The 24359-nt window shown below is 35.2% G+C and overlaps 1 protein-coding gene across 9 annotated transcripts in view; it reads left to right on the forward strand.

Annotated features, from left to right (window-relative positions):
- Window positions 1–24359, forward strand: part of SLC7A11 (solute carrier family 7 member 11) — a 553887-nt gene that overhangs the window by 500835 nt on the left and 28693 nt on the right. For all 9 annotated transcript variants that reach the window (XM_055550995.1, XM_055550992.1, XM_055550991.1 and 6 more), the window contains one exon: window positions 3437–3481. In XM_055550995.1, coding sequence (XP_055406970.1) covers window positions 3437–3481 — 45 coding nt within the window. The remainder of the gene's footprint in view (window positions 1–3436; window positions 3482–24359) is intronic.

A 24359-nucleotide genomic window follows, 5' to 3' on the forward strand; every position in this document is an offset into this window, starting at 1 on the left:
ATAGAGAACGCTATGGATGCATGACTGGAGACTAGGAGAGCATAAAGGTATATTTCCCACAGGATGTGAATGTTTGGACCAAAATAAGAAGCTTTCTCCTTCCCACCCTGCTACCATGTCCCAAGTCCTTTCCTTTTCTCTATGGAAAATATTTGAAATTGGGTTCTTTTTTCATAAATATTTCCTTTCTTTCCTTAACGTTGTTGGAAAAAGACCAGTTTCTAAAACAACTGTTTAGCAGGAACTGGCTATTTTTGAAGTGAGAGGCCTGGAAATATTTCTAAGTGTGTGTGTGTGGTTTTTGTGTGAGTTTTTTTTTTTTTTTCCCCTCCTTGGATTTTGTTTTGTTCATTTTCTTCTTGTACTTCCCATTGCCTTGGGCTTATAACAAACGCATCAAATCCCTCAGAGTGCATATTCCAGATATAAGTATTGATTTTTGCTTGCCTTCCTGGTATAACTACAACCTCTATTTTTAGAAAATTACTTTCTAGTCATTAAAAAATATCCTTGGCTTCTAACCTTTTAGATCACCTTTGTTGCTACCGTTCTCTCAGATATTCAAATGTTTCTGCTTCACATATAGTCCTTAAAATATCAGACACCTTAACTTTATTAAAATATAAACTGAATCATATTAAAATTTTTAAGAGTTTGAGAAAAAATCGATATGAATTGACAGCATCCTATCTAGCAGATAGAAAGGAACTCCAGGGAGCTGTACAAAAGAGAAAGCTTTTTATAGGCTGAAAGGATGGGAACAAAAAAGTTATACTAAGCAAAAAACAGGTTGGTTATTACGGAGTTATTTTCATTTAGGGGATAGCAAGAGTCTACCAGGCTGAATATTTAAATAATGCAATTCCTAACTGACTGGTTTTGGATTCCATTTCTGGGAGGTGTGAAACTTTAACTGGATTATGTTTTGGTTTGGTGACATGAGGCTTAAGCATAAATGACTCCATTTTGGGCCTGTTGTCTTGGTTTTTTACAACTATGAGCATCAATTGCCTGCTTGTGAATAAAGATGGAATAAGACAGGTTTTCTCATCTTTGTTTTAAGTTATGAGATACTTTAAGTATGTTAAAGGCTGATGGGCTAATATTCTAGTCACTTGGTTTTAGATTATATAGAGAATTTGTCCCTATTGACCTGTGCTTCTGTGGACCTATGTAATGGCTATTTTATCTTCTAAGGAATAGTAAGAACACAGAAAAGTACAATGAAAATATGACTTTTTCACTTTGTGGACATTTTCTAAGCCTCTACAATGAAGAAATGGAAAGGTCTTTGTCCTTATATGTCTAGCTCTATTCATTATGATCCCTTAGTTTCCCCATCTTCATGATTTGGTTATCTACGTGTGCATATCTGAGGGGTCTGCTGCATCTTGGAACCTTGAAAGAGAACTTTAAGGGCTTTAAAGGGTCTCCAGCAGTCCTTTTAGACTGGAAAAAGAAGTTAAGGATGCAAAGTAGCCACCATTCCTGGGTGGGATAAGGAGAGTTATAAAGTGAAGGAAAGGAATCTGAATTTTTCTTGGGCCATAAGTTTAGGGTAATGTTTGCAACCCTATGGGACTAGAAAGGGAAATATCATGTGTCTAGAATGCTTCTTGTCATGTAAGAGATGACAAAAGTGTTCAGGTCTTGGGGGAAATATTCAAAATGTTATGTTCTTTAGTATCAGCCTATAGTGTATTGACTAACAATGGACCTAAAATTAGCTGCCTAAATACACACAAAAAAATTGGCAACTTCATAGTTACTATTATGCATAAGGCATATTTACCTCATGTTGTTCTTATAGTTGCCTTATGACTTGAGATTATTTGGATGGAATGCATACTGGAAAACTGAATTGAAAGGAAGAAGTGCAAATTGAGAATTTATTATCTTTTATCCCATTTTTTATTTCCTATTTGCCTCAGTGTTCACATCTAGTAAGCCAATTCCCTAAAACTGAGAAATGTTATTATCATACTTCTATTTTCCTTCAAGTTTTTATTGACCTGCCACCCCTACTGAAATCTAGATTCCCAGAAGCCAGAGGCCATCTTGTCCTTACACTCTATTCTCTCTCCCTGGGCACCCTTTGTACTGTAGAATACCTATCTGTAGCTCATATCTCTGTGCATATCTGTAGCTCATATCTCTGTGCATATCTGTAGCTCATACGTCTGTGCGTATAGAGCTTTACCACACTCACATGTGTATGTGTTATACTCCACCTGGAATGTCCTTATGCCATTTCATCAGGGCTAATAGTTAAGCATTTTTAAAGCCTCAACTTGGATGATGCCTCTCTCAAAAACTTTCTATGACCTGCCAATCTGGTTTTGACCTCACCCCTGGTTCCTGGTAACCTGGACATGCTCTAGCATTGCCTCCTGTGTTGTTATATCCACAATGGACCTTTCTATGAACAATGAGCTCTTTAAGGAGAGGGATTATAGATTTCCTACTTTTATTTCCCCAGTGACTAACACATAATAATCTCATATATTGCTGGGATGCAATTAGGAATCCAAAAATGGTAAAAAAAAAAAAAAAAAAATTTAATAATAAACATGTATCTACCCTATGATCCAGTGATCATATTCTGAGTATATGCACAAGAGAAATGATTGTATGGTCCCCAAAAGGACATGCACAAGCATATTTATGGTATCCATATTTGTAATAGCTATAAATTGTAAATAATTCAAATACCCATCAGTGGTAGGCTGTATTGGTGTTACATTCATACAATGAAAAGCAAAAATAAAGAATGATGAAATATTGCTAAATACAATAACATGGATGAGAGCCAACAGATATAAAGTCCAGCAAAAAAAAAAAAAAAAAAAAACAAAAAACCAGACACAAAGGAATATTGTATAATAGTTATACAAGCAGATATTATTAGTCTATTGTATTGAGATGAGCAAAACTAATCTATAGTGATAGAAATCAGAATAGTGGTTGCCTTTATAGGAGGGTGAAAGAGATGATTGCAAAGGGCCTTGAGGGAACCTTCTGGGGCGCTAGAAATGTTTTATGTTTTGATCTTTGTTTTGGTTGTGTAGGTGTATAAATAAATAAAAATTTATCATTATACGTTGAGATTTGTTTGCTGTTTATACATATTTACACATTTACTGTTTACATTCTGTTTACATGTTTATACATTAAGATTTGTTCACCGTTCACTACTCAGTTTGCTGTTCATGTTATACCTCCATTAAAAAATTAAGAAATAGAAAAGAACTCCATAAATATGGTTTAATAGAAAAATAAAATGTGGGAGAATTTAGTGTTGGAGAATTTCATCTTAGGTTATCTGTTTATAAAATTTTTATAATTCTGTGTTTGATTATAAATATTTAAAATGTGAAACTTTGGATAGTGATCATAAAGGTTATTAATGGTTTGTAATTTATGTATGTCTTTTTAGGTTTTATCTCAACTTTGTTACTGAAGAAGTAGAAAATCCTGAAAAGTAAGTAGCTATATTTACTGTGAAATATTTATGAGGAATAAAATGTAGGGTTATATGGTTAAAAAGTGGACCTAAAGAAGGAATTCAGCAGGGGCTAATTAGCTTTCTCATCATCATCATCAGTGTCTTGGGCAGTAAAATGTACTTGATTTTATCATAAGTTAGATGTAAATAACTTTATTGTGTATTCTACATCCAATATTTAAATTGTCTGATTACCTGAAAGCATAAAAGAATAGATTTATATTTTAGGTAATTCATTTCTTAAAAATATACATACAACTTAAAATGGACTCTTGGCTGCTCACAAATGTTCCATAATTTGTGAACTCCAAAACTTGAGTATTTCTAGGATTCATGTGAATTTTTTTCATAACTATCCAACTAAGGAGAATGATGTAATTAATGAACAAGTAGTTATGAAAGCCTGTAAATAGCTGTAGAATATCATAGGAACTTGTAAATTTGAGAAGCTGGATGACTGCTTTTACTTTTTGTTGTTGATAAAAATCCTTTTATAATTAGGTGGCATGATGGTTTATATATGTTCCAAAATGAATTATTTTTAATCTAGAACTTTGAAAAATGAATTTTTATGATTTGTATAAAAAATGGACTTTATACAGGAAAATCACATAATCTATGGCCAGAAAGTCAAAAGAAGGACAATTGAAGTAGTACAGTGTAAGATAAAGACAGAATTTTGAAGCTATTTAATTCATCTGACTTTTATTAAATATCTACCATGTTCCAACTATTGTGCCTCATCTTACATGATGAATAAGACTTGCATTCAAGCTTTTATTGTCTAGTCATTGAGTCAAATATGTAATCAAATAACTGTAACATGGTGTGATTGGTACCACAGTAGATTATTTTCTCAGTCTCACAGAGATGAAAGGAGGAAATATTATCTAGAGAGATGTTGCTTATACAGAGACTCAAATGATGAGTAGGTGATTCTTGTTGTTGTTTAGTTAAGTTGTGTCCAACTCCTTTGTGACCTCATGGACTGTAGCCCGCCAGGCTCCTCTGTCCATGGAATTCTCCAGGCAAAAATAGTGGAGTGGGTTGCCATTTCCTTCTCCAGGGGATCTTCCAGACCTGGGGATTGAACTCATGTCTCCTGCATTGGCGGGCATATTCTTTACCACTGAGCTACCAGAGAAGCCCCAGGTGTTCCTTAGGTAATAAAGGAGAGAGAGAAAGGAAGATAAACTGAGAGGAAGGGACAGACTTTGAAGAAAGGGAAACAAGCACAAAGGTGAGTCAGTATGAAGTAACCTGGACTTCAGAGAACATGCCTAGGGGTTGACAATTCAAATGAAGGTAGACTAAAGTTCTGGCAGCAAGTATATTGGAAGCTGATTAAATCTGGCCAAATACCAGAGTTGTCAGAATTTTGGACACATAAACCAGCGTGTGTGCATGCTAAGTCAGTTTAGTTATGTCTGACTCTGCAACTCTATGAACTGTAGCCTGACAGGCTTCTCTGTCCATGGGATTCTCCAGGCAAGAATACTGGAGTGGGTTGCCATGCCCTTCTCCAGGGGATATTCCCGACCCAGCAATTGAGGTTAAAACAGTATTTCATACTATCTGATGTAACCTTTATGCAAATTACTTTATGCAAATTTAAACATGTGAAAAGATTATTTTATTGAGAAATATAAATTTATAGAAATCTTTTTATTTACCAGAAACTAGTTCTTTCTAGCATTACTCTGAAATGATAAACTACATTTTGACTCTAAATCTATTGATTACAGAGATAAATAGGTTGCTCTGTTGTTGTTTTTTAAATAATTCATGTGTAAGTAGCAATGTGGAGAAAAGACTTCTCTTACTAGGTTTCATGTAAAGTATTTGTTGAATATGCTTTGTGTTAAGGAGATAGCTGTGGTTTATGGCTGTCTCTTTTAAGTCTAAAAACATTTTAAGAGACCTATTGCTAAAATCCATTATCAGAGATAATTTCTTCTGAAAACAAGGGCAAGCTGTCGGTTTCGATGTGAACCCATAATATAACACTTATAACATGGTACCTCAGTGGCATGGAGATAATTCATATTCTTTTTTAATGTTATTTAATAATTTAAGCATAGGTTTTGTTTTCAATGTATACAATAATACTATTGTGCATATTAAGCATATTCAAGACTATGCCATTATTAGTTTGATCTGAATTTTTGATGTATTCTGTCAGAGAGATGCCAGTCAAGGATTCTCTTTCTCCTCTTTTCTTTTTCTTAAAGAGCCTTAGTTTCACACATAGATAATGTCCACGATCAATAGATATACAGATACTAAAGAACTTTGATGTATTGGTTCAATGATTTTTTGTCATCATCGTTGTTGCAAAGAGATTTCCTCATCTCAAAAAGTAATCATAATAATAGTATGTGCCTTATTGGATTGTGGTAATGAGTTGATATGTATAAAGAATGTAGATTAGTGACTGTTATTTTAATCTCTACATAATTGGTTGTTGCTAATATTTTTATATTCTTACTTTTGGAGCAAGGTAAAATGTTACTCCCATAAGCATGTTTTCTAGTTTTCAATGTCCTAAGCAATTCTTTTTTTCTGGTGTTTTTGAAGGAAATACAAAAACATTATTTCACACCATATTGAAACTTGTTGTATAAGACTAAGGTTGTTATCACTGGTTACATTGGATGAAATGTTGTCTTTTATTGCAAATTATGATTCTGCAAATTTCATTAACTCTTCCTAGAATATTTTTAATTTAAAATTATATTTTAAGCTCTTAAACTAAGGAAATTTTCAGGAGAGAGTACAGATCCCTAGATTTTTAGTTTAAGAGGATGAGTAACTGCCAAGACTTCAGCTGAAGAAAGAAACCTCTGATTTCTTTCTGTTCTTTTATGTTAGGTACTCAGATATTCCATTTTTTTGCATGGAAGATTCTTTGTAAAACTCAGACAACACATTTATTTTCTCAGAATCAGAATATGAGAAGTTTGCAGAATCCCCTTAATAAAAAGTACTATGGAAAGTACCTAATGGAAAGTATTAATTTGTAATATGTATTTATCAACCAATATTCAATGCATTAATTTTAAAAATAATAATCCTCTGAAATGTGGACAGTTAATCCAAGGCTTTTAAAACTCATAATTGTTTTAAAAAAACAGACTGCTTTGGGAAATATTGATGGTTGAATATAGAGAACAGATGGTAAAATTATGCAGACCTTGTCCAGCTGTGTAATTTGTATTATTTTGTAGGGAGACACAGCTCTCAAATACCTTTAGTTACAAGGGATAATAATTATTATTCCATCTCCTTTGTGACGTGCCAAGATAAATGTGCTTCCCAATCAGTCAGGGGTGCGTATGTCCAGGTGTGCTGTAATGGACAGCATTCTGGCAGCTGGTGAAGTGAATCATCAGCTGGAGATACAACACTTTTTACTGTCCTCTTCCACCTGGGCAGTATAATTCCCCTAAAATTGTGACCTGATAGAAAAAGAGATCGTTAATTTAGATCAGTGAAAATAGTGATGTGGTTTAAAATATATAGAATGTAGAATAAGGTTTCATGATCACAGTTAGTTACCCTTTACATATAATTTAATTTCAGTGGAAATCTTTCAAATTAACTAACATTGCTCTATGGAATAACTTCTGAACTGCTATTATGACTATGACTTATAGAACATTTCCTTAATGTAGCAGATGAGAGATACACTGGGAAATTAATGGAATATTAATAATGGAATCCAAATAGCTCATGACTTCTTTCTTAAGTCTCATCTATTCTTTAAAGCTTATAAAACACTAAAATTTGGGGCAAAATTCCTGTTACATGATTATATTTGTAGTGTTAAAAAATGTTCCCATGGTGTTTCTTATAATTTATATTTTCTTCTCTAAAAGTGGCTTTGGATCTATGGAAGGAGTTATCGTTTCAGATCAGATCAGATCAAATCAGTCGCTCAGTCGTGTCCGACTCTTTGCGACCCCATGAATCGCAGCACGCCAGGCCTCCCTGTCCATCACCAACTCCCGGAGTTCACTCAGACCCACGTCCATCGAGTCAGTGATGCCATCCAGCCATCTCATCCTCTGTCGTCCCCTTCTCCTCCTGCCCCCAATCCCTCCCAGCATCAGGGCCTTTTCCAATGAATCAACTCTTCGCATGAGGTGGCCAAAGTACTGGAGTTCCAGCTTTAGCATCATTCCTTCCAAAGAAATTCCAGGGCTGATCTCCTTCAGAATGGACTAGTTGGATATTCTTGCAGTCCGAGGGACTCTCAAGAGTCTTCTCCAACACCACAGTTCAAAAGCATCAATTCTTCGGCACTCAGCCTTCTTCACAGTCCAACTCTCACATCCATACATGACCACAGCAAAAACCATAGCCTTGACTAGACGAACCTTTGTTGGCAAAGTGATGTCTCTGCTTTTGAATATGCTATCTAGGTTAGTCATAACTTTCCTTCCAGGGAGTAAGTGTCTTTTAATTTCATGGCTGCAGTCACCATCTGTAGTGATTATGGAGCCCAGAAAAATAAAGTCTGACACTGTTTCCACTGTTTCCCCATCTATTTCCCATGAAGTGGTGGGACCGGATGCCATGATCTTCGTTTTCTGAATGTTGAGCTTTAAGCCAACTTTTTCACTCTCCACTTTCACTTTCATCAAAAGGCTTTTGAGTTCCTCTTCACTTTCTGCCATCAGGGTGGTGTCATCTGCATATCTGAAGTTATTGATATTTCTCCTGGTAATCTTGATTCCAGCTTGTGCTTCTTCAAGTCCAGCGTTTCTCATAATGTACTCTGTATATAAGTTAAATAAACAGGGTGACAATATACAGCCTTGACGAACTCCTTTTCCTATTTGGAACCAGTCTGTTGTTCCATGTCCAGTTCTAACTGTTGCTTCCTGACCTGCATACACATTTCTCAAGAGGCAGATCAGGTGGTCTGGTATTCCCATCTTTAGGAGTTATTAAATATTTTTATGTGAAAACACAGTGATTATCATTAAAATTTTGTAGTAATATAAAATTATTTCATTTAATAATTATTTATAGCATGGTAACTGGCTCCCCAAACAATAAATATTAGAGTAAGAATCATATTTTGAGGAGCACAAATGTCCAAAGTTTGGACCATTAAGATGATATATAGTCCCAAGGAATATCTGAATATTAAAATGATATTTCCCCCCAAAATGAAGTGTGCAATAGTAATAATTGTTAATGTGTATAGTTGTTCTTAAAAATCAAAATGTTTTTATTTGAAAATTTAATGAGTTTTTGCTTCATGACATTACTCTTCTGGTAACTGTGCAATCTATCATTGTTCAAAAAGTTACATGGTGCAAAGAACATATCATTGAGATGTATAATGTTTGTAATCCTGCTTTCAGATGGATAAATCATGTCTTGTGTTGATGAAAGCCAAGAAATGGATTGCTTTAGTTTGACCTTGGGGGTCTGAGATTAGTCAGTCTGTCTATTAGACTTGTTCCAGTGTTCTTCTCACTTCATTTATTCCTTCTGTTCTGAAGAGTTGGAAATAGTAGACTTGGAGGAAGTCAGTAAGCCTTGATATCATCTGTCATTACTGAAGAGCAGGCTATCAACATGCTATGATTAATCAGCTTTAATAGAAGGTTTAAATAATCTGAGTGTCAAGTTTAATTAATACTTTGCCTGCTTTCAATTTGTATGAATTGATGCCTGAAAGTCATCACACCTTATACCAATGATAATTTAGAAGAGGAGAAATTTGGTTTGGGAAAAATGCCCAAAGACCTTTAAGGTCCTGGGATCGATCAGAGTGGTTCATAAATGGTCCATAACCATGTTATTTACATTCAGTTCAAATGATGCAGTCTTAAATTCTTAGTATGTATGTTTTTATCCTTATTGATTTGTAGTAAGCCAGAGTAAAGGCATTTGTTAATAATATTTTATGATTTTATATGCCTATTGCTTATAGGATATACGAAACTGTTAATATGATTAAAGTCATAGTAAAACAAAGCAATTTAAAAACTGTCCAAATATGCTGAAGCAAAATTGCATGAAAAAACATTAACAGTTGACTTGAAATCTTTTATCTTGCATTTTGGCATTTAAAGGATGTAATTTTCTATGAAAGACAAGTCTTTTTAAATGCTTTCTAGCTTTCTAATGTAATAGTTGCTAGAAAATAGCATGTAATGTATATATGCACAGATTATAGTAATATTGTTTTGTGATCTTTTTAACATTAAAAAGTAATATTATTTTTATTCTTAGAGTATTCCCAAGGTGTCTTTTATGAATACTCAAATGTTACATGCTCTTAAGGTATGTAAACTAATTTTCACAGAAAATTACCTCACTGTAGGTAAATGTATCTAGAAAAATACGGATTATTAAGCAGAATTAATTTGTAAAAGTCTTTGCCACATGAGCTTCTTAGACATGATGTCTCCTAATGAAGCTAATTTGTAAAATTGAGTTTATACCCAAGTTTACAAAGATTTCTTTGGCAAAATGAGGCATCTCTTTATTAATGGCAATAAAGCATTGCTAGGATTATTTTAATATGTGACAGTGTTTCTCTTCAGTTGTTGAAATAATTGAAACCTAAATTGAAATCATTCTACTTTATGTATTTCTTCTGGAAATATATATAAAAAGTTTGGCAGATTTATTTTTAGCTATTTTCAGAGTAGGAGGATAATTATGCTAGTTGAGCCACTGAGGCAGACAAAAGATCAGGATTTGTACAAATGACACAGAGAAGAGATGATTCTGTGTTCAGAGAACAAGGTCACCAAGTTACTCCTCCTTGCCTTTGTGCTGTCTAAAAATTTCTCTCTAATGGAACATGAGGTTGATGTACCCTGTGATCACAGTTTTCGCATTTCTCAGCTTCACATATGCATAAATTTGGCTCAAACACAGTTTGTTCATGTAAGGCTAAAGTGTCAAATAAGTGGTGCAGAAATTACAGGATTATGTTATAATATTTTATCAAGCAGTAATCAAAGAAGACAGATATTAATCCTTCATGTGCTTTGTGGAAGATATTTAGAATATTTTAATTTTTAGGATTCTAACCCTCTTATGAGGCAAAAATCTGAAGGTGAATGCTTTTGACTGTTTTATGTCCTTTCATTTTAGTTGTCTCTAAATTTGAATTTTAATTTTTTTGAAGTTTCTGTTTTGAGTCTAAATCCATAAACATATGTTTTAGGGACAGTAGTGGTGGTTCTACCCCATGTTTCTGTTCCCATTAATTATATGTAAAACAAGAGACCACAAGTGGTGATGAATAGAATCAAAGAATTTCAGAACTAGAGGGGGCTTTGCATGCTGTCTAATCTAACGCTTTACCAAATATGAATCTCCTCCATATCTTTAAACAGATATAATTCATATAAGAAACATTGGGGAACTTACTGTAGCCTTTTTGAACTGGGTACCAATATTTTTTACTTGCATCTGTTGATTATCAACATGCTAATTTCTATAAGCATTTTAAACATTGATAAATTGACTGGCTGGCTGGCATAAATAGGGTGGATCAAATGTCTTGACTTTATTAGGTACAACAAGAATGTCCTTTGGGGGCTTCCCTGGTGGCTCAAGACAGGAAAGAATTTACCAGCAATGCAGGGAGACCCAGGTTTGATCCCCAGATCAGAAGTGCCGCCTAGATTAGGAAATGATAACCCACTTCAGTATTCTTGCCTGAAGAATTCTATGGACAGAGGAGCCTGGTGGGCACCTGCTCATGGGGTTGTAGAGTCGGACATGACTAAGTCACCAACACTTTCAAATGTCATTTAATTCCTCAAACACTAGATGTTGCAGAGTTAGAATCCTCTTATCTGAAAGGAAATACCTTCTGCAATTAGAAGTAATGTTGGTCATTAGATTGTCTCCTGCTTTTGAGTTCAACACTGTAGGAGCTCCCATCATCAGTATTCTGCTTTATGCAAATAAGCTACCCTTCTCTATGCCTGGATTTGAAAATCAATGATTGTACTCAAAAGATGGCTCATAACTAAATCTTACGTTCTGGATTATGCTAGGTAAAAACTTCTTAGAACACTAATATCTAGTTCTTGAACTGTTGCTTGGTATTCATTCATTCGTTAAACAGAGTTTAAGATTCTCACAAAAATAGATTGATATCCCATATTGTTCATCATGGGAAGAAACGAGATGTATGTAGGCCACTAGCTGTGTGCTTGCCATGCACTGAAATAATTTTGACAATTTTGTTCTAGTCGTATTCAAACATTGACTCAGCTTATCGATCTACTCAGGAAAATGAGCAACTTTTGAATTTGTATAGGTGTAAGCTAAAATTGTATTCCAATAATGTAAACATCTAAAATGAACCCAGTAGAGTTGAGACTTTCCAGTTAAGCAACATTTCCTTCAGTTTTATGAACTATAAAAATATTTACTTACTGAATTTTTGAAAATAGCATTTGCTCAGGGAATAAAAATTCTAATGCTGTCTCCTCTTAATGAGATGTTTCACCTTGGGAAGACTTCTAAATTTCTTCTGAGTCTTTATTAACCCCCCTTTAAATAGAGGGTATTAATCCCTATATTGCGGTTCCCATGGGGTTGTAAGGATAAAATATGTGAAAATAAAAAAATGTTAAAGAACCTGACAAGTAATATACAAATACTTTCTGCAACTCAAACCTATGTTCTTCAAAGATTAGAATATTTCATAATCTTTGGAAAAAATTAGAGGATTAGCATAATTGTTTTATGAACAAAGGTGCCTTTTCAACACACATGACCTATTAATCAGCTTGAAAAGTTGTTCTGCACCATCAGCAAAGTGCCCAATTATTAGTAGTTAAAGGGTTCAGAAGATGATGAGAACTGCTTTTTATTTAATAGTTTCTAACCTCCCTCAGGTGGTAATAAGCTCATGCATCTTAATCAGAATGAATTTCTTGGCAGGTTTTTTTTTTTTCCATCTGAACCAAATATTTGCATACCCACACCCATACTGTCCTCATCACTCCACTGGCCAATGGTGCTGCTATAATGGATGGACTATTTGTATTTCCAGTGCAGTCACCTATTTTTAGGTTCCCTCTCTTCCCAAGAAACTCCTTTATGAAATCTGACAAACAGGTTCTTAATCTGAGTGGCTGGTATCATGTGCTGAAATTTTTATTTCCAGAGAGGAAACTATGGAATTGACACAAAATAGAACACAAGTGCTAGTTTAGCCCTGAAAGGTGTGTGTGTATGTGTGTGAATGTTCACCTAATTTAAAAATGCATTATTGAAAATATGATACTTGTTATCTAAGATGGATTACTTCAGAGTAACACTTCACTATTTTTAACAATATAATGTGTCTTATTTCCATTCTTCAGTTGAAAAAGCACATAGAAGTGAATTAACGTCTCGTGGCCATGTAATTAGTACATGAGAAGACTAGGATTATAATCCATGTTTGATATAATAATGGACTATTTCTCTGGCTCCAGAGCTTTTCTTTTTTTTTTTTTTTAATTCAAGTATAGTTGATTTACAATATTGTGTTAGTTTCTGGTATACAGCAAAAGTGATTCAGTTATATAAGTATACATATATATAATTCTTTTTTAATATTCTTTTCATTATGGTTTATTACAGAAAATTGTATACAGTTCCCTGTGCTGTACAGTAGGACCTTGTTGTTTATCCATTCTATATATAATAGTTTGCATCTACTAGTCCCAAACTCTTAATTCACCCCTCCCCTCCCCCTTCCCCCTGACAAGCACATATCTATTTCTTAAGTCTGTGAGTCTATTCCACAGGTAGACTCATTTGTGTCATATTTTAGATTCCGTATATAAGCGATATCCTGGTATTTTTCTCTTTCTGTCTTACTTTGCTTAGTATTATAATCTCTAGGTCCATCCATCAGAGTTCTTCTCAAATGCCAGCTCTTCTCCTTGGAGGCAAAACAGATGTGACCCATGGGTATGCAGGGTGATGGTGTAATGCTTGACTAAGGATGTAACTTGGCTCTGAAAGTGGAAGTTTAGAGAAGGGCAGAACCTGGAAGGCTAGAATAGAGAAGTGAGGGCATCTCTGATAGCGGATGGGCATAGGGTCTTAGGGAATATTGTGTGGACTCCTTTAGCTAAAGCAAAGGATTGTGAAGATGAATAAGAAGACCCAGTGGTAGTTAATATGTGGGTGCTGGCGTGAGGCGAGCTTTATCCTCCATTACAAAAATTTAGGACCTGATCTAGGAGCCCTGTGGGATGGGGTGGGTAGGGGTATGTTGAATGTTTTTGGTGTACATGAAGCAGTGACTGGGGAGGATGACCCTGGTGGCATGTTCAGTGGATTTTCTTTTTGTTACATATATACAGTTTGAAGAGAATTCCAGTCGAAGAAGTCACATTTCATTCTTCTTCTATATGATTTTTTTAAATTGGAGTACAATTGACAACATTGGAGCTTTACAATGCTGTTTTTGTTTCTGCTGTACGCTAAAGTGAATCAGCTATATGTACCTTAGAAAAGGTAGACTTTTTCCTAAAAAAGGTAGACTTCTTAAAAAAGACTTTCTTAAAAAAGGTAGACTTCAAGGCTGGACTTGAACCATTGCTAGAATCAGACAAGGTGAAAAAAACGTTGCAGAAAATTCTATCAAATAGCATCTTAATCTCTTTACTGCCCAAGCCTAAAGATATGGACTAAACAAACCACTTAGAGAAAAAGAGTGAATCAGCATAGTCTACATATAACTCTCCTAAAAATTATAGAATTGTCTTTTTTAATGAAAAAAAAAATGGTGTCATTTATTCTCCATACAAATAAAAGAGCAAGTGAGGCTAAATTAAATGAGAAGAGGGTTCCTTTTAGAATAAAATTTCTATTGATATGTGTTGAAACAAAGAGAATTTGATTAGGCATTAGAATTATCAAAATCAAGCTAAACGGGTTATCATTTAGCCACAATGATTTAGATATTCAGGTTGAAAAAAATCAGAGAAACCATTGCCTAAACTTGCTTCCAGTTCTATAATATTAAGATTCTCTTTTTAGATTACTGAATATATAGGAACCAATGTGTGGAAGCATATACAGCATCACAGGTCTATATTATTGGGGAAGGTGTCACATTCTAGGAAGACAGATGAAATCCAGAAATCCTTAGTTAGATTTTTAAGGTCAAATAAAAATCACAATATTGTAAAATAAGTATCTTTTAATTAAAAAAATAGTTGAAAAAAAAAAGAAATCCTGTATCAGAGTTTGGAAGTATTTAAATAAGATGAGTTTAAAAAATCTGACATTCAAACATTTGGATTCTAGGGGAAACAAGTTTAAGGAGGCAAGGAAAATAGCAGTACCAGTACAGGACAAAAGTTGGGCTAGGAGGCAGTTAGCACTGCTAGGCATAGTGAGATTCACACTGGTGTAGAAAAAGCTCTGAACTTGAAGGAAGTGATGACGAGTCTGGTTCTGGAGATACTTAATTTTGTGTCTGTAACTACATCCTTTATCTTCTCTGAGCCTTTGATGTCTCAGTGCAAAAAAAGGAAGGGTAGAATAGCAAATCTTGAATTTTCTGCCAACTCCAGTATGTTCTGTGATTCTTGTAGATGACATGCAAGTACCTAGGTTAACAAGTAGAAGGTATTTGGGGAGCATGGCCAAGGGGTGAAACTTATGAGACCTCTCTGAGGAAGAAAAAGTGTCAACTGTGACCAGTTTCTAAATCACATAGTGATTGGGAGATTGGACAGGACTGAAGTGTTTGAGTTACTTTAGAAAATGGTAAGAAGTTTGGATGGACATGTAGGGGTAATAAAGCCCGATTGGCATCCACCCTCATCCCAATGTGAGAATTTACCAGACCTGAAGATTTAGGGGGAGATACAAGCTCTGAAAACTGACTCATTGGGACCACCTTAACCACAGGATCCTATGATATGTGGAGTGTGCCAAGAGGAATATAGATGTTAATACACTTGTTAGGATGATCAGTAAAATGTGATGATGAACCCTGGATCTGTTTACTAATTTTATCACATATATGATAGCTCTATTATCTTAAGTATTAGACATTTACAATAATTAGGTTAGAATTATTGATTTATTTAGGATTGTATGCTTCCTACCTAAGGAATGAGAGTTTTTTTTGTAAAGACTTTCAAAAATGTATATTCATTCTTCTACTCAACTGTTCAGTGGGTATTCGTATGCTTATCTCGCAAAGTTTTGGTGACAATCAGAAACAATATACCGATGTGTCTGACATTATTTTGGTCATAGTAGATGCTTATTTAATGATAGGCCACTTACTTTTTATTGTTGTCATCAAACACCATGTTATTAGCTCTTTTGTAATCCAGTAAGGGTTATCAGATCAGGATTTGTAAATTTGGGCAAAGTATTTTTTTTTCTTTTGCACTACTTAATTGTTGGGTTTGCAATCCATTATGACAAGGTAAAAGACACCCTTGTTTGAAATGCTTTGCCATGGGAAGCAGAAATTATCTCAGTCTCAGAGTTAAGCTTTTCTGATCTCTGACATCGGAGGCTGTTTTTCAAAGACATGTAGTATTTCACTGGTTTTCTAAGGAGACTAGCTCATAGCTTTTAAACATCAGATGATTCTTGCAACTATTTACTCTTGTACCACGTTCTCATACCCCACTTTTAGGTATTCTTTCTTCCTCTCTTAAAATTATAAACATGTGACAGGTAGAAGTATCAAAAGCTTAACAATAATCATTACTGATGCAAATTTGTTGAGAATGCAGTGATGAAATACAAAGACCACTATTTTATATGGTGTGCTGTGCTTAATTGCTCTGCCGTGTCCAACTCTTTGCAACCCTCTGGATTGTAGCCCCCAGGATCCTCTGTCCATGGGATTCCCAGGCAAGAGTACTGGAGTGGGTTGCCATTCCCTTCTCCAGGACATCTTCCCAATCCAGGGATCAAACCCAAGTCTCCTGTATTGCAGGTGAATTCTTTACCATCGGAGTCACCATATATTTTATATGGTAGGATGTACTATATTATATGGAAGATAATTTATGAAATTAAGTCTATGGCATAACAATCAAATATTTTATAATATGTGAAAAAGTAAAGCTTATAATACAATCATGTACCATAAAATGAGAAAGAGACTAGCGATTATAATGCAGGATTTTTTTAAACTGAGTTGTTTCCAGAACCTGGTAGGTTGCCTATCACACTGAGCTTTTTATAGGCATCTGCTGTCCTAAAGTGTCTAAATCGTCTCTCCTTTTGGCCTTTCATGACGTCATTTTTTCTTCTTTTCCAATATTGTACAGTCAAGGTCATTCATTCAACAATAGATCACAAAGCATGTAATAATATCTCTAAAGGGCTAAATTGTTTCAATTTTCATGTTACCTCTGTGTAAAAATAGTTCTCTACCCATTTACCTTCTTCCATTCACACATTGGCATTGTTGTGGCCCAGTTTATTAGACTAACTCACTGTCACAATTAACAACACATTGAACTTGACCTTGAAAAAATAAACCACAAAGGCCTGGGGTGTTAGAACTGGAAGGAAAGTAGCCATGAAATTTTCCAACCCTTTCCTTGTAAAGATAAAACAGTTGAAGTCAGTTGTTGGATTGGTGGATTAATTTGCTTGTATTTAGGAGTTTCTGTCTTGATCCCTTTCCAGTCCTCTTTATAAACATTGGAGAAGGCAGTGGCACCCCACTCCAGTACTCTTGCCTGGAAACTCCCATGGATGGAGGAGGCTGGTGGGCTGCAGTCCATGGGGTCGCTAAGAGTCAGACACGACTAAAGCAGCAGCAGCGGCAGCAGCAGCAGCAGCAGCAATGATGTTTGAATACAAATCTAAGAGATGGATAGGGCAAGATTGTAGCCTTGAAAGTGTTAACAGTTGAGGGGAGAATATAATCATTAGGAATCACCTGTATGTCATTTGAGAAGAGAACAAAACTGCTTTTCAAAAATATTAACATTTACCTACATTCAACTTTCTAAAATTGTTATTCACACACTTAATGAAAGAAGTCCCAGGCTACTTGAATTAAGTATTCTCTTCCAGGTCGTTTATTGAAGGTCTTTTAGTTGCAAAATCAAAGCAGAAACTTGATGATTAGGAAATATTGAATATTAGGCCATTATAAGGAAATGGTTAGGTTTTTAAAAACTTTTATGTAACTAATCTTTAGAGATAGACTAGTTCTTAAAAGAGCTCTGAAGTCTCTCTGAAGGGCAATATTTAATTTCCCTGCATTGATATTGTCAAACAGTCAAAATCTCACTTCCTTTATTTTGGCCTGAGGCAGGCAAAAGAGAAATTGATATAGAAGACACGATTAATTTTTTTTTTATTCTTTGAGCCAGAAAATGACAAAAAAAATGAATGAGATAGATAGCAAAAGGAGGTCATGATTCTAAAAGACTGTTTTCTAGCTGCTCGGAGTCTGATAGAGGAAAGGTTAAATGTGTTTTAAATGTATGTATTTAGCTACTGATCCTCATAATGCCATGTGATCTTGCCAGGGAGAGGGGATCCAGTGGCAAAGATGAGGGGTGGAATGGAGCTGCAAATTAAACTCAGTGATATCTCTGTCTGGGCCATGAAACTGTCTTTCTGCCAAGCCACAACCTGAACTCTGAACTGCAGCAAGGGAGAGAGCTTCCACTTGAATATGTAGGTGCTTTCAAACTGTCAAATTTATGATGCAACTCTGTGACTAAACAGAGCGGCAGTTTCCTGTTCTCTAAAAGATAGTGCTAATTCAGTTCCTACTGTTGTTATTTCTTTTTTTCAGTTAATTTTTATTGAAGCATAGTTGCCATTTCTACAGCAACTCCTCCCAGAAGTCCCTCACCTCTCAATCTGGCCTCCCCAACTTCACATGGCTACTCCAGGGGCACCCAGGAACAGAAGATACCCTGTATCTCGTTCTCATAATTCTCCTAATACACCTCGTTTATTCCATTTTTAACTGGCTAGGACACAAATTTCCATATGTAGTTGTGGTCAAATGATTTAGTCAAGAGATAGAACAGAAAATTTCTTTTTATGTCTTCTGTACCCTACCAGGAAATGTAAAAGTAAAACTTTATGATTTTCATAGTATTTTCAGTAACAGTCTATAGTCTCTCTCCTTTTATCTTAATAATAGATGATCATTTTAGAATATCAAAATATGTAGAAGGAAATTAAAGTCAGCTATCATCTCATGATTAGATCAAATGTGAGTACTCATTGTTATTGACAGTTTTTTTTTCCCATTTGTGTGTGTATTTGTGCCATGCATGTATTAGTAGAGGTAAATATACAGAGGCATTTTTTCATAACCTTGGCATTTTAGTATGTATTTACTTGTTTGATTATATATTTGCAGTTTCTCCTGTGTCACTCATTGCTGCATCCGCAGCAGTTTGAAGAAACTATGAAGTCTTCTCTGCCATCTAGATTTGCTGTCTGTCAAGCTTAACTCTTTATTTTATCTAGATCTATCTCACTTTTTAAATTTCATGTCATTTCGTTATTTTCCTAGATCTTTAAAATCTAATACCATTTTTAATGGTGGTATAATATTTTACTGGGTAGGTGCATCAGTATGTACTCATTTTTCTTTTAGACATTGAAAATGTTCCCAGTTTTTCTTAGTCTAATAATGTTGTTTTTATGTATTTAATATGTAAATCTTAGTACATAGTCAATGATTTTCTTAGGAAGATTGATAAAAGAGCCTTTTACTATGTCAAAGGCAATGAAATTTTAAAAGGCCTCTTTTGCATTACCAAGTTGCTTCCCAAAATGGGTACATATATCAATTTCCTTTCCCAATAGTGATAGTTAAGAACACTTAATCAGCATTGTATCATTATTTATAAAAAATCTTTGTTAAATGAAAAGCAAAAATTAAACTTCCTTGTTTTAAGTTCCAATTTCACACAAGACGCTTAATACTACTTCTTGTCAGGTAGCTGTGTGGATGCCACGTGGGGGCATGAATAGTCATGATTCAACAGAATTCTTTGTATATCATGGGCACTGATTCTTTATATCCTGTTTTTTTTTTTTTTTGTAAACATTTTATGAATTTTTCATGTAAATAAATTTTTCTTTATGATTCAACTTATAGAACTTTGAATTTAAATATAGTAACTAATAAGTAAAATGTTTAAATATTTATTACATTTAAATGTGGGGCTTCCCAGGTGGCGCTAGTGGTAAAGAACCTGCCTGCCAATGCAGGAGACACAGGAGATGCTGGCTAGATCCCTGGGTCAGGAAGATCCCTTGGAGGAGGAAATGGCAACCCACTCCACAATTCTGGCCTGGAGAATCCTATGGACAGAGGAGCCTGGTGGGTTATAGTCCATAGGGTCGGAAAGAATCGGATATGACTGAAGTGACTTAGCAGTAGCAGCACATTTAAATGTAACCATTAAAAATTTTTTTCTTTATATTGCTTTTATATCATGCTACTGCTAAGTCGCTTCAGTCGTGTCCGACTCTGTGTGACCCCATAGACGGCAGCCCACCAGGCTCCCCCGTCCCTGGGATTCTCCAGGCAAGAACACTGGAGTGGGTTTCCATTTCCTTCTCCAATGCATGAAAGTGAAAAGTGAAAGTGAAGTCGCTCAGTCGTGTCTGACTCTTAGCGACCCCATGGAATGCAGCCCACCAGGCTCCTCCATCCATGGGATTCTCCAGGCAAGAGTACTGGAGTGGGGTGCCATTGCCTTCTCTGCTTTTATATCATAACTGTTTCTATATCCTAGATCATTTAAATCTCACTCATGTTTTGTTTGTTTTTCCTTGATTTTTTCCATTGAACATTTTGTCTTATCTGGAATGGATTTTTTCGAGTGTGATCCATCTAACATATCCATCTATCTTTTATTTTTCCCCAATATTCCAATATCCCATAATTTCTTGAACAGTTATATTACCTTTAGCTTATGATATTTACTTAGTTTATAACATTTACTACAGTTATCTTATATATTAAGCTTCTATGTCATGTACTAGGTTTTATTTCAAGGTAATCTATTCTGTTTCACTTATCTCCTCTATTGATCTATCAACCAATTAATATGAAATTTTTATTATTAAAAGTTTTCATGCTTTTTTTAATTGAGAGGAAAAGGAGGCCTTAATCAGTATTCTTTTTCTATAAATAAATCAACATGAGTATAACATATTTGTATAAAGACAGTTTCTACTCTTAGCTTTCCATGCATAGGAAGAGAATCCATGCAGTACTTTGAAATTTAAAACTCATGGTTTTTCAAGTTATTTTGCTAATATTATCTCATAATATAACTTGCACTATATAAAGATATTTTCTGCATATATGCATAGAGAAGGAAATGGCAACCCACTCCAGTATTCTTGCCTGGAACATCCCATGGACAGAGGAGCCTGGTGAGTGACAGTCCATAAGGCTGCAAAGAGTTGAACACGACTGAGTGACTAAACATGCCCACTTTTGCATATATGACTAAATTCTTTATAGTCTAGAAATTTCTTTTGCTGTGTACTATGGTTAATTGTTGGCTTATTCTTCTTATTCTATTAGATTTTTTAAATGCTGACTAATTAAAATAACCTACAAGTTATCATCCAATAATATTAGTCTTAATCTTTTCCCCTTTAGCCTTTCTTTTTTTAACACCTGATCTCTACTGATAAAGCACCTTTTGTAATGATTGTCTCTGTTGCGGAATATTTTTAAACAAAATGTCAAATGCCAGAATATCAATAGAAATTTCAGTGGAAACATGCAAAAGTTATTTCTTTATGATGCTTGTAGTTGTTGAATCAACCGTGTAAGGGATTAAGCATGAAAGAATGTAATTATTATGTATGTATCCAACTAGTTCAATTTATACTCCTGAGAAATAATCTTTTGCCACACAGAGTATAACCATGGCAATATACACAATTCCTAAGCAACATATATTAGAAATAATAAGTTTTTCCCTTGACATCTTTCTTGTCATTGAACCAAACATCTGTGGGAAAATACTCAAATCATGTTTTTAATGCATCTCTTAGACACTTGCTACTTTTCTTACAAAATGAGAATGCAGTATTGAATTATATCATTTCTAGCACTTATTTTCTTGTGGTGGTTCCAGCTCATTTGGTACCGTTCCAAATATATGCATAGAAATCAACTCAAGACACAATCGCATTGCTCTCTCAATCCAATAAGTCAATCAAGAAGCTCAGCGCTTTGACCAGGAGTGAGTCAGCTGCTATTACATGTTTAGAAGTGAGCCTTCATCGTGCCTTTTCCCTTCCTCAGTGATATCTTTTCAGTCTGTGATCCCTTTCCACGGGCTGCCGCCTCTAGGTTGCGAGCCCTGATCCCTTTCACGGTGTGGACACCCTGTTTGTTTGTACTGCTATGTCTCTGCTGATGGTTGCCGGCTGACAGTGCCATGCTGTGTTCCTGTTTTATGGGGAAACGTTCATGTGTGGCTGCTGTGTTTGATATTAAATCTGAGATGAACTTCAGGAAACCTCTTGCTTTTTATTAAAAATGATTTTGGCTAGGGGCTGTGTTATCCTGTTCATAAATCAGGTGTTTGCAGAGATTTAATAATTTAGAATTCACATGAGGTTTGGATGGAATAAACATTCCTTTTTTTCGCTAAAGCTGCCTCTTAACATTTTTCTCCTTTTTCCTCTTCATTGCTTCCATTTATTTATTTTTTTAAAGTCTTCTTTTGGGAGATTTATACAGATTTATCTCATAGCTGTGAAAATAATATAAAAGGAAGAGTCAAAACGATAGCTTAGTTTGCTTGAAGTAATTTAAATTTGCTAAGTTTTTTGAGTTTTTCCATCACAATTATAAACACACTTCTAAGTTTTTTAATCCCTTTATACATCCCAAGTAGTTATCTTCTCTTCTTGCTTTGATGTCTTTTAGAACATGTCCAAAAATAACAGGTTGATAAAAAGCAAATAAATAAATGAATAATAGAGGCCAAATAGTCCAGGAACTCTCCACATGTGATTACAAAGTTTGTAAAAAGCAGAATTATCCTTGAGAGTGACAGAGTCCTGACAGCTCCTCATGAAAATATTTGCACTAGAGTTTTAGAGCAAATGCTTGCAGGACACTTGATGTGCTCAGTTGAATGTTCTTAATTTCTCTGTTGAATTTGGTAAGTGAAAATACAAGGATATTTGCAAAGACTTTTGGAGTTAAAAATGTTTTGTTTTCCTCACATTGAAAATAGTAGAGAATGAGGAGTACAGGGGTTGTGGGGCATACTCTGAAATGGAGAGGAGGCTTCTCTAAGGGGAGATTTCAATCTGAGCCTGACTGACTGGGGCATCATGTGAAGAATGGGAGGTGGGGAGCTCCATGTCTTATCCTGTTCAAATTTTGGATTCCATAAGAGAATGAATTTTTTATTGTAGTTTATATCTTTATCACTTGACTTATAACAATGTCTAGCATAAATAAGATATTTGACAAACAGTGGTGAAGTGAATGAACTTTTTTATAAACAACTCTGATAGATCAAATGACAATATCCTTAACAATGTTATTACAAATGTCCTCCTAAAATTCATATAATTTTAAAAAATATATTTGTAATAACATTTTGATGAAAGCTAAAGGCATGAAATATAAATGTCTTTGATAATATTGTCCATTTAATGTGGCATCCAGAGGTCTGACCTGATCTATAAACACTGTCTTAGAATTTGGAGAAGGGACAGACCACTTAGCCTTTAAATGCTTTTCTGTAATGGTCAGACAGGCTGATACAATGTAGGTAGTTGGAATGTGCTGGTATTCCTGATTGAGGATAGAATCAAAATCTCAAGACCCAGAAGAAGAGTTTGAAAGTCACGCCGAAGAATTGATGCTTTTGAACTGTGGTGTTGGAGAAGACTCTTGAGAGTCCCTTGGACTGCAAGGAGTTCCAACCAGTCCATTCTGAAGGAGATCAGCCCTGGGATTTCTTTGGAAGGAATGATGCTAAAGCTGAAACTCCGGTACTTTGGCCACCTCATGCGAAGAGTTGACTCATTGGAAAACACTCTGATGCTGGGAGGGATTGGGGGCAAGACGAGAAGGGGATGACAGAGGATGAGGTGGCTGGATGGCATCACTGACTCTATGGACGTGAGTCTGAGTGAACTCCGGGAGTTGGTGATGGACAGGGAGGCCTGGCGTGCTGCGATTCATGGGGTCGCAAAGAGTCGGACACGGCTGAGCAACGACAGAACGAGGCAAAAGCAGGCATTTCCTTGGATGCTCTGATACATGAGCAAGGGCTTAGCTTGCATGCAAAGGATTCTGTTAAACAGTCTTTACAAATCAGCTTTATTTGCTAAAGTGATCAAATGATGATCTTCCAAGTGAAATGGACACTGCATTTCATTAATTCAGCACCCTCTTTAAGGAGGAAGTTTAAGCCTGGAGAGGTCCAGTGATCTTCTAGGTCCCTGCAAATGACTGGAACATGAACCAGCCTTCAGATTGGAGTCCATAGAATTTTTCATAATTCTATGAAATCAAGCTAAAAACAAACATCAAAGGCAAAACTTCAGAGAAAAGGTTTTGCATAAAGAAAGCTTACACTTGCGATCGTATATGTACATTTTTTTCTCTTCTTGGTTATAGGAATTTGAGGATGGGGCTAAGGGAGACTATGTAAGAGAAGGGAAATTACAGGGTGGGTGAATGAGGGAACCACTTCTCTTTCTGAGGCAGGTGGCCCCTCAACCATTGCATGTTGTGTTGGACTTTGTAATACAGTGTATCCCTAAGGGGAGGGATGTGAATCCTTGCAATCTAAGAAAAGGCATTAGCAAATACAAGATAAAGCACAAAAGCTTATTTTTC

The sequence above is a fragment of the Bubalus kerabau genome, chromosome 16 (assembly GCF_029407905.1).
Source record: "Bubalus kerabau isolate K-KA32 ecotype Philippines breed swamp buffalo chromosome 16, PCC_UOA_SB_1v2, whole genome shotgun sequence".
In the NCBI taxonomy this organism is placed as follows: Eukaryota; Metazoa; Chordata; class Mammalia; order Artiodactyla; family Bovidae; genus Bubalus; species Bubalus kerabau.